The sequence below is a fragment of the Falco peregrinus genome, chromosome 1 (assembly GCF_023634155.1).
Source record: "Falco peregrinus isolate bFalPer1 chromosome 1, bFalPer1.pri, whole genome shotgun sequence".
NCBI classification, from domain to species: domain Eukaryota; kingdom Metazoa; phylum Chordata; class Aves; order Falconiformes; family Falconidae; genus Falco; species Falco peregrinus.
In genome coordinates, this window is record NC_073721.1 from 14,091,141 (window position 1) to 14,108,161 (window position 17,021).

The 17,021-nt window shown below is 36.9% G+C and overlaps 1 protein-coding gene across 1 annotated transcript in view; it reads left to right on the forward strand.

The window, feature by feature from the left end:
* Positions 1-17,021, forward strand: part of GRID1 (glutamate ionotropic receptor delta type subunit 1) — a 541,426-nt gene that overhangs the window by 295,251 nt on the left and 229,154 nt on the right. Inside the window, exon 4 of the mRNA XM_005236732.3 lies at positions 7,719-7,924. Coding sequence (XP_005236789.2) covers positions 7,719-7,924 — 206 coding nt within the window. The remainder of the gene's footprint in view (positions 1-7,718; positions 7,925-17,021) is intronic.

Below are 17,021 nucleotides of genomic sequence, written 5' to 3' on the forward strand. Positions count from 1 at the left end.
TGAAGACAGCTTTGTTTTCCTAATGTACTGGTGGATGTATGTTCAGAATTGCTTTTACTCAGCCATAACAAATATTAAGCTCGGTAATTTAATGCCATAATTAAAATTAATTTAGGTGGAAGAAATATTTTGTTTAAACCTAAGATATATGTCAGCAAAAGCGTAATTTCTGTCAATACATCTATTTTTGTCTCATAAGAAGATACAGCAATAACACGGCACAGTGTCTTTAAAAGTATTTTAACATGTTAACAGCAGTAGTGAGATGAGAAGCTATTAAAGGTCATTTGGGTGGTTTACCATTGGGCAAACAGTTGGCAATTATTGCACTTGGAAGAATTAAACGGATGATTTGAATAGAAATGCTAGTTCTTCAGTGAATTCCCTTTTTACATCAATTGTAGCATATGTCCACATTTTTTCCAACAGAAACAAATTTCCTGAGATAGTTTCCCTTGTGCTTTTGAATGCGAAGTGTTAACATCCAGCAGGAGAGACCTGTAGCTTATCCTTTCATGCTAAATGTGAAAGGGCTGTTGTAGCCTTTAAAAGGCTTTTGTGCTTCTGGGCCGCCTGGGAAGCTCCAGGCACCTTCAGCTGGATCAGCTGTTTCAGGTATGAAGCATCACTTGTGCAGAGTAACTTAAATATTTTTACTAGTGATGTGTGACTTCTTTGGTAAGTCAAATACTGAAAACATCTGTTTGTGCATGCAACATATCTGGCTTTATGGTGCATTATGTCCTTTTCCTAACTGTTACAGGAGTAAATATCACCGATATTCTATGATTCGTCTCTGTTCAAAGTCCTTTTAACATTTAAAAGCCTGATAACAAAGTTGATGCAGGCAGTATAACTGCCCAATAAAAAAAAATTCTGCAGCCATTTTACAGGCTTCAGCCTTTGATATCATAAGGGGTTCTGAGTAGACCTTTGCATTTGATTAATCCTGATGCTTGTATCAAAACACTTGCGGTAAGATTTTCAGTTTCTATGGAGAGGTGGTCAAATGTCAGCCTGTGATCTAGATTTAAATGGCAAATCAATGTCCGCTGTATTTTCCGAAGATTACATTTCTGATAGGCTGTTTTATTCTTTCAAAAAATCTTTGATTTCTAGCTTTTTCTTGTCTCTTTGAGAAGGGGCTATGTCACTTCTAGGTCTGAACGGCATTGGGTAGTGCCTGGTTGTTCAGGCAGTGCAGGTGCTGGCACTCTGCTTTGTGTTTGATTGGTGTTAATAGAACTATACAGGAGAGAAAGGTGTAAACATGGGAAAGGAGAGAGTAGGGCAGGATCCTGAAAACTCCCAGGTTAATGTGCTGAAGGTGGTCTGGATGCTTGTCACTTACATGGGCTTAAAGGGAAACTGCTGTTCTATGGAGGAAAAAGGCATTTGGGTTACTGTGCAGAAATACACCTGGGTAGTGCGTAGAAACCACACCTGCCTGGGGGATTCCCTGTGCTGCAAACTGTGAGCTGTTGGGACAATGTTAAAGGGAAGTGTCACTCCAGGATTGCTCATTTTACACTGTTTGTCAGACACAGGTTACGGAGCTCAGCAGAGCTTCTCATCTGGTACAGCTGTTTTTATGTAAGCTGAATAATTAAAAAAAAAAAATAATTCATGGATTTATTGTACTTGCTATTATATATGTACTTGCTAGAAAAACTATCGCCTAGTTACTGAAAATGTGATATAATTGCATATGTGTTATTGTAAGCTCTGGTGTATCTGAAAGCATGCAAGACAGCAAAACATTTTTTTAGCAAAATGTTTTTGAAGTGAAACTTTATTAGGAATGAGCTGACGAAATCACAGACATTGTTTGGAAATTGTGAGTTCTAATGTTTGTAGAAAAGTTATCTGGCTGATAGCAATTATCTTGGCACTGCTTGTGGGAACATGGCAGGCAGAGACAAATTAGGAGATGTGGTAGGTGGGAAGCAATTGTAAGAACGGAGGAAATAACAATATATAAAAGTAGAAAATATACCTTACTAATATAATTTTACACTTGCACTGGGATCCAATAAGCATTTGCATTCTAATATTGATGTAGTCATATCTATTGTAACAGACTTTGTTATAATACTCTCTAAGCAGTTGTCTCATCACTTTATTGGAACAGTTAAAATCATATTGTGAGTGGTTTAGGTTGAAAATTTCAGTGCTTGTTCAAAGCCTAATTCTTCCAGATGATTTGGACAAAATAATTCCCTTTTGGAAGCATAATAAGTAATCTTCCCTCTATTGTTTGAAGGAAGACTATTCTGTTATTTATTAACTTAAGAAAAAGTGCTACTTCTGAAGTACGTCCACTTTCGGTTTTCTAAAATACTGGAGTATATATTCAAATCCTTCAAGTAGGTTATTATCTGTAGCAAGGACCCCAGGCTGCTATTCAAAATCATTCATTCAGAAAGTTTACAATGCAGCAGGAGTCTCAGCATCAGGATGAGCATCTGTGTTTCTTACACCAGTCTTATTATCCCTTATTTCTTATGTAAACAATTTGCAGTTGCAAAAATGAGATATAACAGCCCTTGCAAAATAAAATGAATGAAACCCATGAAACTGAAGTGGTTTGGAGAAACATATTTCAGAGTGATTATAGGTTATCTTCCAAATCATTGAATCCTAGAATGTGCATTTTCTTCTGTCTTAAGAAATGAAATAAGAAGTGTGAAGTATTCTGTCCAATTTGCAGTCAAGAGAGACAAACCTACAATAAAGCAGAGTACCTTTGTATTAAAGGTAAAAAATAGTCATTTTTGTCTTCTGTTGGGGCTTAAGTATGAGGAAAAATGCCTTGAATAGTGTTTCTACAATGTTGGAAAAGGTATATATATATATTTTTACAAGTGTATAAATACTAAAACAATGAAACTATCCAAATCTTCTTGACACTCTTCCCTCCCTACTCTAAATATATCACCAAAATAATGCTCAAAGAAAACTAACCCTGAAAAAAAAAAGTGTGAAGTATAGAGCCTACAAGCAGCAAATAAGAAAACCCAAAAGCTCAGCGTTGCCTGCCCGATCTCATTGTTTTTCACACTTATTTACTTTTCCCTCTTACAAATGTAGAAATAAAAGTATCGGTATAGGTCATTTGAAAATAGAGCTTGGTGACAATACTTCAGTCTTCCCAGAATTTATGTGGTAGTGGATGAGAATTAAAGGGTGTGAAATTATTTCTTGGTGCTTCTTTAGCCTTGCCTTCAGCTCCGGCTTGGTACTGCAGTTTGCTTCCAGCTGTTTTCTACCCAAAGTAAAATGTTTCCTGGCCATGTGCTGCCTCTATTTCTGTCAAGCGGGGTTAGGAACTGGTATTGAAAAGGCAATATAATGTTGTCTTACCTCCTGAAAATTCCTTCCTACAATGAGCCATCTGTAAAGGCCAGCTGTACCTAACCACACAGCTGTTTCACACAAAAATAATAGCTTAAAGCTGCTTGTGTAAAGGCCAGGAATCCAATTCTGTAAATTTATGAAAGATGAATGCTGTGGTAGACCCTGATTTTTTTTTCAATATAAACAAGATTGTAGATAATATAACAAAAATTAATTGCTTTGTCGATGACAGTATACTTTACATATAGCTAGCTAATGCCGCATTTAGTACTACTATGTTTGTGTCTGAGTCACCCAGCACAGTGACCAGCGTCTCCTCCAGCAGGAAATTATACGTTTCATTATTCCTTATAGTACAATAAAGCCTTTTATTTATGGCAAGCATTAGTTTTGTAGTCACAGTGACAGGATTCATATCTTAGCAGTGCATCAAGGCTTTCCTTCCCTCTTCTAATAGTTATCCCTCAAATTGTCTCATTCTTCTGTTTTCAGACCTGAACATACGTCATATCTGTCAGTTAGGAAGAATGCTCTTGGCCACAGAGATTCTCTTTCTAGTAAAAGAAGATACGCAAATTTCATAGGAAGTTTGCTTTTCTTACAAAGGTCTACTGACTTAGTTCCAATTCCAGCCTGCTAATTTCACATGATTGTGGTTGACACTAGAGTATGGGAAACATATCCAATTATTATATGGGTTTACTGTTCAGATCACTGTTATGAGAAATGTCCACCTGAGTGCATTTTGTATGGTGGCATTTTCCTTCTGGAGTGCAGGTGTTGCAGCATCTTCAAGAAACTGATGTTCTCTAAGGAGAAATTTTCAAATATTGCCTCTGAAATTCTGCACATGCACAAATCAGGTGAGCAACTAGATAATGAAAATAGTGCTATCTGATTTTTATGGTTGAATTGTAGGCTACACCCCAGGCAAAAATAACTAATTGGAAAACTGAAGGCAGACATAGCTATGGGCTGTGTAGTTACAGCAAACTGGTCTTCCATTTGTCAGAGGTTCTAGACAGAAGTGTTTGATTGTGTTTGGATTGCTGTACTTTTCCTATAAAGTATGAAATAAATGGGCATGGAATTATTTTATTAGTAATAGTTCAGGATAACTTTCTAATGTTAGAATCAACTTTTTAATAAGAAGTCACTGTTAAGACTACAAGAGGCAGAAAGCACATGCATTTTAACATACAAAAGCATTTATAGAATCCTTTTTTTTACTAAATTCTATGTGAATTTTGTAAGACTCCTTTTAGTGTTGAAGAAAATGAAGGATTAACTGCCCTAAATTTTAAGAAGTGGAAAGAAATTAATAACTTTCTGTGAATATTTTTGGTTTAGCTGCCATGGAACAAAGCTCAATTTTTCTTTTATGTTGCATGGGTTTGTGATCTACTGAGGAAAACAAAATGGTGGCATCAAACTCATTTTCTCATATGTGAGATAAAAAAGCATTGAGCCTAATCCATTATAATTTATAAATGGATGCTCCTGCATATGTGCATGTGTTTGTGTATTTATGTACTGACACATTTTAAGAAGTGATTGCCCTCTTGGTAGTGGTTGCAAATAATTATTTGTGAAAAAAAAGATCCCATTATGTAGGCACCTAAAACTGTTAGTCACCTCTGAAAACATGCTCTTTAGTTTCCTCTTCCATCTCTGAATTCCCACCAAACTTTCTCCTTCTCAGTGTCATGTAGCAACAGGCATGTCAACTTTCAGGCAGATGCAGTTGTGCAGTTCTTTCTAATTGCCAACACCGAATAAATTCACATGCACTTTTATCTGTGAAAAGCCGACAGATTGTCCTTTTACATTTGAGCTTGGACAAACTCTTTCATCTCAAATTTTCCTTTGTTCTCAAGCTGGAAAAAGTCTGAATGTTCTCCATTTTTTCAAACTGGGAAATAGCCCTTTTTCCTTGCATGAAAACTTTGTAAAGGAATACAAAATGCTCTTCCAAGTCCAAATAATCTTACCATGTGCATCAAGTATTTTTCCCTGGTCTATAACAGTATTTCTAACCTGTAGTTCAGCAGGTCAGCTGAAAACGTAGAGCAATATTAGCACAGTTAATCTTTTGTGAACAGCTTTTGTTTGTGCAGGGATAACTTTAGATGCTTACACAAAAAGGCAAGTCATTACTAAAGTATAAAAAAAGGAATTTTGTTACTGCTTGTCAAGCACTGCAGGATTTTTGAAGGACTAAACATCATTAAAAGAAATACCTCTGTGTTTCATGTATCACAGATCCATAAAGTGAGCACAGGTGTAGTAATGAATGCTAGTTTACTGAATTTTAAATTGGCAAAATCCAAACTTAGCTTGACAGTTTTTTAGTAAATACTTTAACCTGTAAACAATTGTTTGTCACTGTCATTATTTCAGTGCACCTGCAATATTTAGCAGTTATACAAGTACTAAAGTCTTCTGGCATTTTCCAGAAATGCCTACATAAGAATAAGCCCCTTCCTTTCCTCAGTGACTCGGGATTTTAGCCAGTAAGCAAGTCTAGCAGTTATTTGACAGTGTGATAAAGCTGCTAAAGACTTGTCTAAGTCATCAGCGAAACACCAACCCTCACGAGTGCACCTTCCTGATGGCGGGGTTGGCTCAATAGCGATTATGCCAGCTAAACCTGAGTTAGAAAGGCAACGAAGTGTCTGCTGCGGTGGGCACTTCCCTAGCTTAATTTCTGTAACTTTCTGATGTTTTCTGTAATTCAGAAAAAAAAATAATATTTTCTGTAATTTCTGTGTTTAGAAAGTAACTTTCAGTGCTTTTCTTTGGATCTAATGTTTGCTAGTTACCATGTTGACCCTAATACATTGCACTTGTACATGGGCTAAATTCTTTAACTGGTGTGTCCTTGTAAGATGTTGCTTGTATCAGGTTTCATACAATGATTTTTTAGCAGGAGAAAAAAGAAGTTCACTTGTCTATTTCACGGCCATGCAACACCGAGATTGGTGGCTGTCTAAGAGCCCGCTCAGAGGGGCAGTAAGGAATGCTGTGGACTTGAATCAGGCTGGTTCTCAGTCCTCTGACATTAGTAGTGTCTGTAGTAGTGATACTTAGGATTTCATCAGTAGATGTGTCCTTCCAGGATTTTTTAAAAAATAAAAAATATTACAAATCCATCAGCTGTTAAAATCTAGTTTACATTGTTAGAGTTATAGTAAAGTTTTCTGAAGAGCGTGTTTTATTATGGGAACAAAAAATGTATTCTTAGACCACTTGGCTTCACTCATGAGCTGAAATTTGATCATAAAAGTGTGAGAAATGAATGTGAGAAAAGAGGGTTCAATACTTCCTTATTCAAGACAAGTTATACATGTTTCGCAGAAAACTAAGGGCTCCTAATGACATGGTGCAGCTGTGATCAGGTCACTGTTAATTTTGAGATCAACCCTGTTCAGTATAAGCTTTGACCTTTTTCTTGCTCTAAATTTCACTACCAAATAAAAACTCAGACATTTATGGTAGAAAAATACTGAGATTCTAGAGTACAGTTTGAACAAGTAGATTTCAGGATAAACATAATACGAAATGTGTGTTCCTCCATGTTAATGTCCTAACAAATGTGGGTAAGCGAATGTGTTTTTTCAATTAGCCTGAAGGTGAGGGGCAGAGCTCAAAGGAATTGGTTTTGAAGGGGCTTGTTTGCGTTATTTACTCGGTTGAAAACCAATTTTTTTACACCATAACATATTCTAATAGTCTGGGGCTTTGTATACTGTTCCATAGGTTCAGGTTAATGGTAAACCTCTGGTTGGGTTGGTTATTTATAGGAGAGGAAGGGGGCGGGGGGAAGTAGTCAAAAGGAGGGACGTATATATTCTGGGTATTGTATTTTTTTTTCTTGAAAAAGCAAGCATGATCTTATTATGTAAGACAGGTTGTGGTAGAAGGAGAGAAGTTTAGGGGTGAGTGATTTATCCCCATGCTTGTTCATCTGTTCCTGGATTTCTGCAGTTGAACTGGGATGTTGCTGGGGTGGGACTGCCTTTCTGTTTGGGCAGAGTTAAGCCCTGTGGTCTTGAGCTCCTGGGAAGGTGTGCACAGCCACCAAACCGCGTGCACTGGCATTTCCCGAGAGTCATTCAGAGGCCTCTGGGGAAAGGTAATTGATGGAGTTTTCCTGTTGGCGTTGGCTATGAAGGGGAGCTGTGGAAGATGGCTGTGTGGAATACTCTCCTTCTGACAGCACTGCAGGAAAAAAAGTTTAAAAAGCCTTTTTCCACCTAATTAGTGATGCTTGCCTAACTGGCGAAGGTTGATGCAGTGGTTCTTTTTTTTTTTTTTTTCTTTCTTTTTTTTTTTTTTTTTTTTCTCCTCCTGTGTTACAGATATACGCGGACTGCAGGGATTTCTCGATCAGGCCTCAAGACTGGGACTTGACGTATCATTACAAAAAGTGGACAGGAACATCAGCAGAGTCTTTGCCAACCTTTTCACTACCATGAAAACAGAAGAACTGAACCGCTATCGGGACACGTTGCGAAGGGCTATCTTACTCCTAAGCCCACGGGGAGCCCAGACTTTTATTAATGAGGTCAGTGCACAGTAGTTCTTATTATCAATATTTCAGGAACATGTATGATGACTTTTGTGATACTTTGCTGTGTTTTCTGAAGTGGTAGAATTTGACAGAGCTGGTGGTTCAATGTCAAATAAGATTGTCAGACTCTAGTGCCAGAGAATTGAAGCCTTAGGTACTTCATGTAACGTGTATGTCGTCGTTAATGCAAACAGGGCAGATGGGCACTTTCAATATAATATGGAGTTCTGTGGGGCAATTCTTCTTTTCTTGTTGTCTTCCATACTGATGCTTTTGACCTGGATTTCAACCACTGTCAATAAGTGACCAGAAAATCAGGAGTGAAACATAATGTGCCTGTGTCTTTATTGCGGAAATCTCTAAATTTATTTTAAAAGGGCATGTTATTGATGTTTGAAAGCTGAATCACAGAGGTTTTCATCCAGTATGAAGTGGGAATTTTATGTTTGTCTTTTTTTTTGTTAATGGTTTCTTGAAATCAACGAGGCTAATTAGGACAGGGACATAGATGTTTGGCAAACTTGTAATTAATGTTGCACTGTGGGCAAATTTTTGGCATTAATTAGTTTTATCCAGCTTTTTTTTAATATTGAATTATTTTACAGTGCTTTCTGTGTCAGAGTTGAGAATGAGAGTTGGATCCTTAGTATAAGTTTACGTGTAGTCATTAGGTAACAATTTGGCAATGAAGTGTGGTTATTTTTAACTTTTTCTTTTTAAGTAACCAGGGATAAGACTGAATCAAGAAATTAAATTGTGGATGCGACCTGTTTCCATTTATCAGCTTTGCTGCATCAAAGCCTGTTAAAGGGTGGGGGGTGGGGGAGTGGGGGTGGGGAGAAGAAATAAAAAGACAAATTAGCTTATTAAGTTGGGGTTTTTATATCAGCATAAGTAAATTTTCCAAACTTACGTTCATTGGTGATTTTTAAAATAATAGGGTAAATTTTGTCATAAGTAAATGAAGCAGATGGGTAGCTTGGGAAAGACTAAGCACAGGGACAAGTTCTACTTGTGTTTGTGCATACACAGAGATTTTCAGCAGAGGAATAAGGGAGTACTTGCCATCAAAGCATAGTAAGTTATATGCAACTCAGTCAGTGGTTTTATTTGCTTCATAACAGGCCTCCAGTAAAAATAAGGCATTGCTTAGTTTTCCGCTGAGTCATAAGAAAGTATCCAAACCGGGTATTAAAAGAAGAAATCAACATATATGTTTTATTCAGACCTAAGCTGGGTAGAATGTCTGTCCATCCTTAATGCACGAGACTCCAGAAATATTTGTAAAAGTTATATGCGTGCACTGTCAGGACCCTGCAGGTCTCTCGAGTGTAGGGGCTAATGTATTAAACTGTTTTACTACTCACTTCGCCTTAAAGCAGTGTGTATTACAGGCATTAAGGCTAATGATCCTGATATATTTCCGGATCCCTGCAGGAGTTTAACTGTGGGCAGAAATGGAAAGTAATTTATTTGGCAATCTTCCCATATTGAATCTTGATTGATTCAGAAAAGCTTTATAAAAGAAAATTTAAACCTTAGAAAAGAACTCTCAAAAGGCTTGAGATGAGAGGTGCTCGTAGGGAAGAATCCTTTGCTAGAGGAGGCTGGGCTTACGTTTTGTGGAGAGTTAAGTTAACCATGATTCCTCAGTATCTCAGTCAATAAAGGCAACTAATTCCCTACAGCACAATTTCAGACAGTCTAGAATAACAACTTTCAGCTTAAATGAAATATGTATTCTTACATAATTTACAGAAATACATCATTCACGATGTGCAGCAGTAAGTGCTTTTGGTCACCTTGGAAGTTATTTGAGGTTTTGAAACAATTTCCCTTATTAATTTTTTGGGGAAAAAAATCTAGGTGTCTGCAAAAATGTAAGTAGGAAAGTGAGAAGAAAATTCAAATGCTTTAATTTTAAATTTTGGCTATATTTTCATCTTTTCTATTTTAACTCAAGTTACAAATAACTTAAGAACAAAGAGAAGAAATTGGATTTAAAGCTTTGTTTTCATAAATTTCTGGAAATTTAAAAGTCCATGTTAAAAAGAGGTTTCTTAAGATTTTCAGTTTTGCTGAGTGGAGTTGGTGTTGTGTAGCAGGGGGAAAGTGTCTGAAAAACTTCAGCTAGAACTTATTAAAGTCTATTGGCTAATTACATCTCTTCACAAAAACCAGGTGTTGCGCACAAACCCTCCTGTGGAATGCAGAACAAAAAAAAGAGACTATCTTGGAGAGTGTCTGGTTTATGAACGCTGATATTAATGGTTTTTACACATTTTTCTTAGCACAAGCCATAGATATGAGCCATTGGAAGCTGGTAGAAGAGTTATTTTGCCTGTTTAGATATTGCAAATGATACATTTTTCCTGTTAAAATATGGATTCAGATTTCAGCCTCACTTATCTCTTGGGTGGGACAGAGAGTTCTCATTTGATTTTGGATGCACAGAGTTAGGAGGCTTTGACATCTCATACACGAAAAATTTTCTAAATCGTAGAAGAATGTAATTTTAGGATTATTTCTTTAATTTTTGTTTAGGCATCATTTTCACTTTACTGGCTTAACATCCTCAATGCCTGGTTCTGTCTTACTGCAGCAGAAATTACTGACATTTCATAAGTTTTCAGGGTCTATTATTCTGCTATAAAACTGCTTTGACTGTAAGAATAGAGAAAGGGAGAGAGGAAAAAAGTACCTTTTCAATGGTGTGGGTATAAACATGGAGTCAACCGTTATTCAGGAAACAGAAGGTAAATGCATTTATAAAACGTTAACTATGCTAGGTTTTGCATTAAAAGGTCACTTTGGGATTAAAGCAAACCTAATCTAAAGAGTGTCCTTCCTTAATCATTTTGAGAAAAATGTTCACTCCTTCACCTGCAAACTGCCCTGATATATTTGGCCTGGTGCCATTGTTCAGTTCGTATGCAAACCCAGTCTCAATTGTAACAGGTATGGCATGTAACAGCAAAAATTATTTTCTTTTTGGAAGACTATGTTATCTCCTTGCAAGACAATATATGGAAAGAAAAGAAGAAAAACTAGTAATTTGGGAATGGGGAGGAGTTTTATTAAACATAAATATAAAATATAAAAGATATTATTCATGTTAGTCTCTTTGGCTCGGACATAGCATCTGAGACTCAAAAGGCTTTCTCTTTGTGACAGACAGATTTCACCTGCCTTTTCCACTTACCAATGAATACGCTTTTTTTGGTTGCAAGTAGGGGTATATTTGTATGGATTACTTCTATCATGAAGGGCTCTATACTACATAGTGACATGAATACATGGAAAATGGCTCAGAGAGGTGACAAAAATGATAAAAGAATAGTAGAGCATGACCTATGAAGACAGGTCTGAGGAATGTTCTATATACAGCCTGCCTAAGGAAATAAAACTGACAAATACTTGAGAAGAAACACAAGAGGAGGAGGAGGAATTATTTAAGGTGATCATGGGTGGTCTAACAGGAAGCAATGACCTGAAGCTAAACAGGGAATGCTTTACAACAGGGAGGTCAGTCAGACAGTGTGAGCGCTCGGCGAGAGGGGTCAGCGAGGCATCATTCTTCAGGATGTTCAAGACTTCACTAGATAAAACACTCGGGTACCTTAAACTAGTAGTCCTTCCTGAACTAGTTTGAAGGACGTTCTAGATAACCCAGGGGTCCTTCTGAAGATGTATCAGGAAGCATTTGTTGTGTGAATAAATTCAGACTTTGTACATTTTGTATACAACGTGTTTGAAGGGGAGGAAGTCAGTGTTTCTCAAGTTTCCTGTTGTAGTGTGCAATAACTGTCAGCTGTGGAGGGATTGTGTTTTTTCTTCTTCACAGAACACATACGGTTTGTTTTGGATACGTATTTTAATAAGATGCTGCTTTAAAACTGGAGGCAGTATCAGTTGCTCTATAGACTTCAGTCATTCTACTTAGTACCGTTACCTTTGAAAACCAGTATAATGGAGGCTGTAGCACAGTTGCATGTGGTTATTGATTTGCAAAGAGAAGGAATTCTTGGTTTTACAAAACCTGTAGCAGTGTTACTTGATTTTTGGCAGCTTCGCTGAAGTGAAAAATGCTTCCATTTAGGTGCATCTTTGAAAATGATACCATTACTTGTGAGTCTGTCTTGCGTGTAAGCTTACTGCAATAGGGTTGCTGGTATATATGCATATCCCTGCAGCATACCAGCTGAAAGCAGAACTCTTTGCATGCCTAATACAGCAAACAAGTTTTAAAAACACCCATTTAATACTAAAAGAGAGCAGATTAATTGCATTAAAAATTAATGCTAAAACCTTGTCTTATTGCAGCAGGCTTATCTGAATCTCTGCAATTCCTATTTGAGCTGAAGCTATAAACTTCCAGAATAATTCTGAGTTTATTAAACAGTTGTAAATTATGTTTGCCCTGTTTATGTAGTCACCTGTGTCCTCACTGGAAAACAGACTGCGCTCTGTTTCTCTTTTACCATAGTTCATATCAAATGTTCTGACTGGTTCTTGAAAAGAACAACAAAAAACTCCACAAAACCCCAAAGCCAAACCAAAACCAAACAGGTATTCTGCTTTTGGTTTATGCTTTTGGGATCATGTCATGCTGATTTCTGGGCTTCCTTCATGCCTGGTTCTTGAGGATGCTGAGTACCTTACTCCCAGAGCGCTCCCAGTTGGCACTTGTGACCAATGCTTCGGACTTCTCTTTCCCTTGTGCAGCTGATGACATGCTATTACTTGACTGGAGCTGCAGGAAATATTTATGGCATCTTGAACAGTCCGCACCCACAAGCAATTGTATGAAATGGTTTTTCAGAGGAAGCAGAGACCTTTACTTTTCAGAATTTAACAGGAAAAATGTTTAATACTAATTTTCTGGCACTTGGCATTTCATATTGGTGTACATATCATTATGTTGCCAGTGTTCGGCCTATCAGTCCCTATCTCTGTTCTATATAGAGTATATAAAGATCTTGAAATATTGCTGAACAATTTGGGGAAAAAAATATTGTGCCTTTTCTTTTTTTAGAAGGCAATTTCTTTGGTTAAAGAACTGGTAATGATTTGTGAGTGCTGGTAACAGAACTGTAGAAATAATACATTCTTCTTTCAATATTTCAAGTTAAATTATACCCACCTTATTTTTTCTAAATTTACCTCGGATTTTCTATTTCTTTGTCCAAGCTAAAGTCTGGTATTGTTGATATTTGCAATACAGTAAGAGATTTTGTGCTTAATAAGAATAATAACTATGATTTAAATCCAAGCAAACCTCATTAAACTCTTAAAACAAAGCCTCCCATTTTAGCATAAATTAGCTTAGAAGCAGGTTTCCTTCCACTGGGCAAAACCCAAAACCACAAACCCAGCTGTATTTTATTTCACTGTGATTGTTCCAAGCTATGGGATTACTGTGAGAATATGTTTGGAACAATCACGTACATATGTCGTTACAGTTTTGTAGCCAATGTGAAAAGGGGGAAAAAATCATAATTTGGTGAATACATGACTTTATTAATTAAATATGAATGTCATTATACATTTCATGTAATGTAATTATACATTTCATGTCAATGACATTCCGTTTACTACTGCGAGTATGTTTAAGTGACAATAATCTTAATTTTTTTTTTAACTCCACTAATAATATGGCATCAGATTGTGAACCTGAATGTTGAAATTATGAGAAACATGAAGATTGAATCCAATGTTATTCATCTCTAACAATAACTGATAGCAGTTTTGTGAGGCTTTGTGCGTCGATTGAGAAAAAAATTATGGAGACTGAATACATTGGCAAGAGTTACACAACGTCCTTATGAGTCTAGAAACTGCTTTACTAGCAGTATTACTAAGTCCCCAAGTGTCAGTAATAATATGTCTGATCTGAAGGAACTAGATTTTTCAGCTCATATTTGGAATCTGATGACTGGGCATATATGCATAAGAGATCATTTATTTTTAAATGTCATTAAATCTGTATGTACAGGAGCTGGGCATTCCTCTTGCTCCAGATGCTTAATCCTCAGCATACTTCTGGGTCCTTGCTTCATTCCAGGTGTTCAGTTGCTAAAACATGGCTCATGTTTTGCTCCTGTCCACAAGCAAGGATATCGGGTCTAAAGGAAACTATGCCAAATATCTAGCTGACAAAATTGTTGAAATATTTTAAATTAAATTCTAATTGTCTTGTGAGCATCATTAATTTTCATTCATTTGTTATTTTTCAGCCATTCATTTTCTTTCCATTTTGTTCTTTTTGTTAATTTTCTCATCTGTTATATTTTTTTTCTTTCCTCTGTCCCACTGTAATGGGAGCTGAACAGCATGGTGCAAGGCAAGCCTGCTCCTATGGGGAGCCCTGAAAAAGCTGCCAGCTCTGTACAGTGGAAGGCGATGGGATGTGGAGACCGACGTTCACGTCCTGGAAACAGGAGCTGGGGTTACTGCAGCGCTGTGTCACTGTTCTTCGACTCTCCATCCAGGGTAGCCCCACGTTAAGACTGTCAGTTCCAGACACAGCTCCCTCCACAGATTTAACCTCCAGACTGGGGGGTTCTAGCTGTCAGGCAGGGCTGTATTTATGGGGCTTTTTTTGGAAGGAAGAGGAGCTATTAGTGACTTGAAAACACAGAAGTCTAGGATTGGGCCACATGCAGTTCGCTTTCTTTAGTGCTGTCTCAAATAGCACCCAGTGCCGGCTTTTGCAAGAGCTGAGACAGGGCAACTCTATAGTTAGCCCTAAAAAACCCAGACCAAGGCTATCAAAACCTAAGCTCACTTCCAGCTTTGTGGCTGTTTTTTCCAAACTATTTTATTTCAGGTTATTCAACTGACTCCTGGAATACCATGCAATTTAAAGATAAAGATTTTATAGATGTATTTTTTTAATATAGTGGAAAGTTACACCAAATACTCTGACATACCTGTGGTCATGATAATACATAAGTACATGCAAAATGTTTCTCTAAAATCCTGCAAATCTGCAGATGACTTTGTCATTCCCAGCAAGGATAATTTTCTGCAATTTAGGTATAATTCACCAGAAAGAAGAGATTACTAATTAATTACAGATGAGTAATTTTAAAATATGGTCCTGCATTTCCATTTCATCACTATACCAGTGCTTACCTGTTGTAAGACACTAGCAGAAGCAGTGCAAGCGCATAGAAAATGCATTTGCCTTATAAAAATCAGGGGAAAAAAGTCATGACCATACAAAACCTATTTTCTATCTTCCAGTTTTACTTTTTCATATAAATTCTGTGAACTGTTCAGTTTACTGTGCTAGGGCAGCTTGTTTTTGAAGATTATAAAATACGTACTGCAATTAATATATATTCAATTTATGAACCTTCAGCACCAGTGTGTACTGCAGGTTGACTTTTTTCCATGGACACATCTGCAAGTGTCTCTAAGCACAGTCAGTCAGTCAATCATCTCTCCCCTAAAATGCACTTCTAGACCTGGTGTTCTGGATTCAGAAAATCACTGACTCATTTCATTAGTTGTTTCAGAGGTTACAGAAGGCAGCCATTTATCCTTAGAAGAGATGAGTAATTATTGCTAATAATAATTTGCACCTGCTTTGCATCTTTTCACAGGAGGTTTTTAATCACTTTTAGTAGGTGAAATAAAATGATATTTACCCAAGACTTATTTTTAGTTTCAAACTAATTTGGAAAATTATTTAAGCCTTCACTAATTGCTTGCAGTATACAGTATAATGCTGTCTGTGTGTGAGAGAAAAGCTTGGGTAAGATCTACCTTGGCTTGAGAAGATTAATCCCAAGCAAGGTGCCCTAGGACTGTATGCTCTGTTTCTCTTAAAATTATTTCTCTGTTGGGTAGGCAATGCACAGTGTAGGTGCAAGGGTTAGTGTTGTCGATGCAGTGTTGCCCAGTGTGTAGGATACAATGTTATGCCCATTTTTTCACAATTCAGTGTAGAGCTCCTAGAACAAATACCAAAAATAGAGGCTCATGAGAGCTCTCTGGAAATGTAAGGGAAGAAACGTTTTAGAATCTTGTTCATCAAGAACAAGCAGTTAGATCTGATTAAATTTAAGCTTATAACTTGAGACAGTGTGGTAACTGCAATAAGATTGTTTTTTCCTCAGGCAAAGAGTGTTCTGTGTCAAACAAATATAGCATATCATCAGCATAAAGCATGATGTGTCAGTTCATTTACCTTTGCACCTTGGAGGGTGGCAAATACCTTAAAAATTAGAAAAGGTTTAAGAGTTGTTTCGGAAAAAGAGTACAGTCCTATGCTAATAATTATTTTTCCTAGCGCTACTGTTAGTACTGCTGGTGCTATTATAACTACTATGCGTGTTATACCTGAATGTCTTATTATGAATTGGGATGTTGTTTTACTAGATGCTGTATGAGTATGTGTCTCCAAAGAATTTACAGTGGTCAAGAGATGACAAAAAGAGATATCTGGGGAATAAAAGGGAGTGATGATGAGTGTTGTTCAATGACAGAAATACGTCTTCATACCAAGATCTTAGAAAACAGCATTTTGAAGAAAAAAAAAACAAAAAACAAACCACAGGGATTTTTAAGATACTTGTGGATTTTTTTTTTTAATAAATAGCAGTAGGTGAAGAAGGTTGAAATCAAGGCCAGAATCTTGGTGATGAATTAGAGGTAACCTGGAAGACTGGCGGTGGTGGGAAGTATATGCTGTTGGAAAGGAAGACAGTTAGCATATCTTTGATATGATAGATAACAAGGGAGCTATTGAAGCAATATGAAGAGATGGGTGAAATGATCAAAGCAAGAGGTTAGAGATCCTCTTTGTAGCAGAAATTTTAGTGAGATATGAGAGCAGCTTGCAATTCTTAAGGTCAGAAAGATGAACTTTGTAGTAATCAATAAGTAATGTCATCTGAGCTGGGAAAGGAATTTTAGCATTACAGATGGGTAAAAAGAACTGTTTATTAGAAAGGTTATGTCTAATGAATCTGTGGATTTTTGGCTTGCCTTGGATGAGAGGCTTTGAAAAAGAGTCAAAGATGACGCTTGGATTGTAGTTCAAATTGTGAGGTCTGATGTTCTGGCTGTCCATTTTGACTGA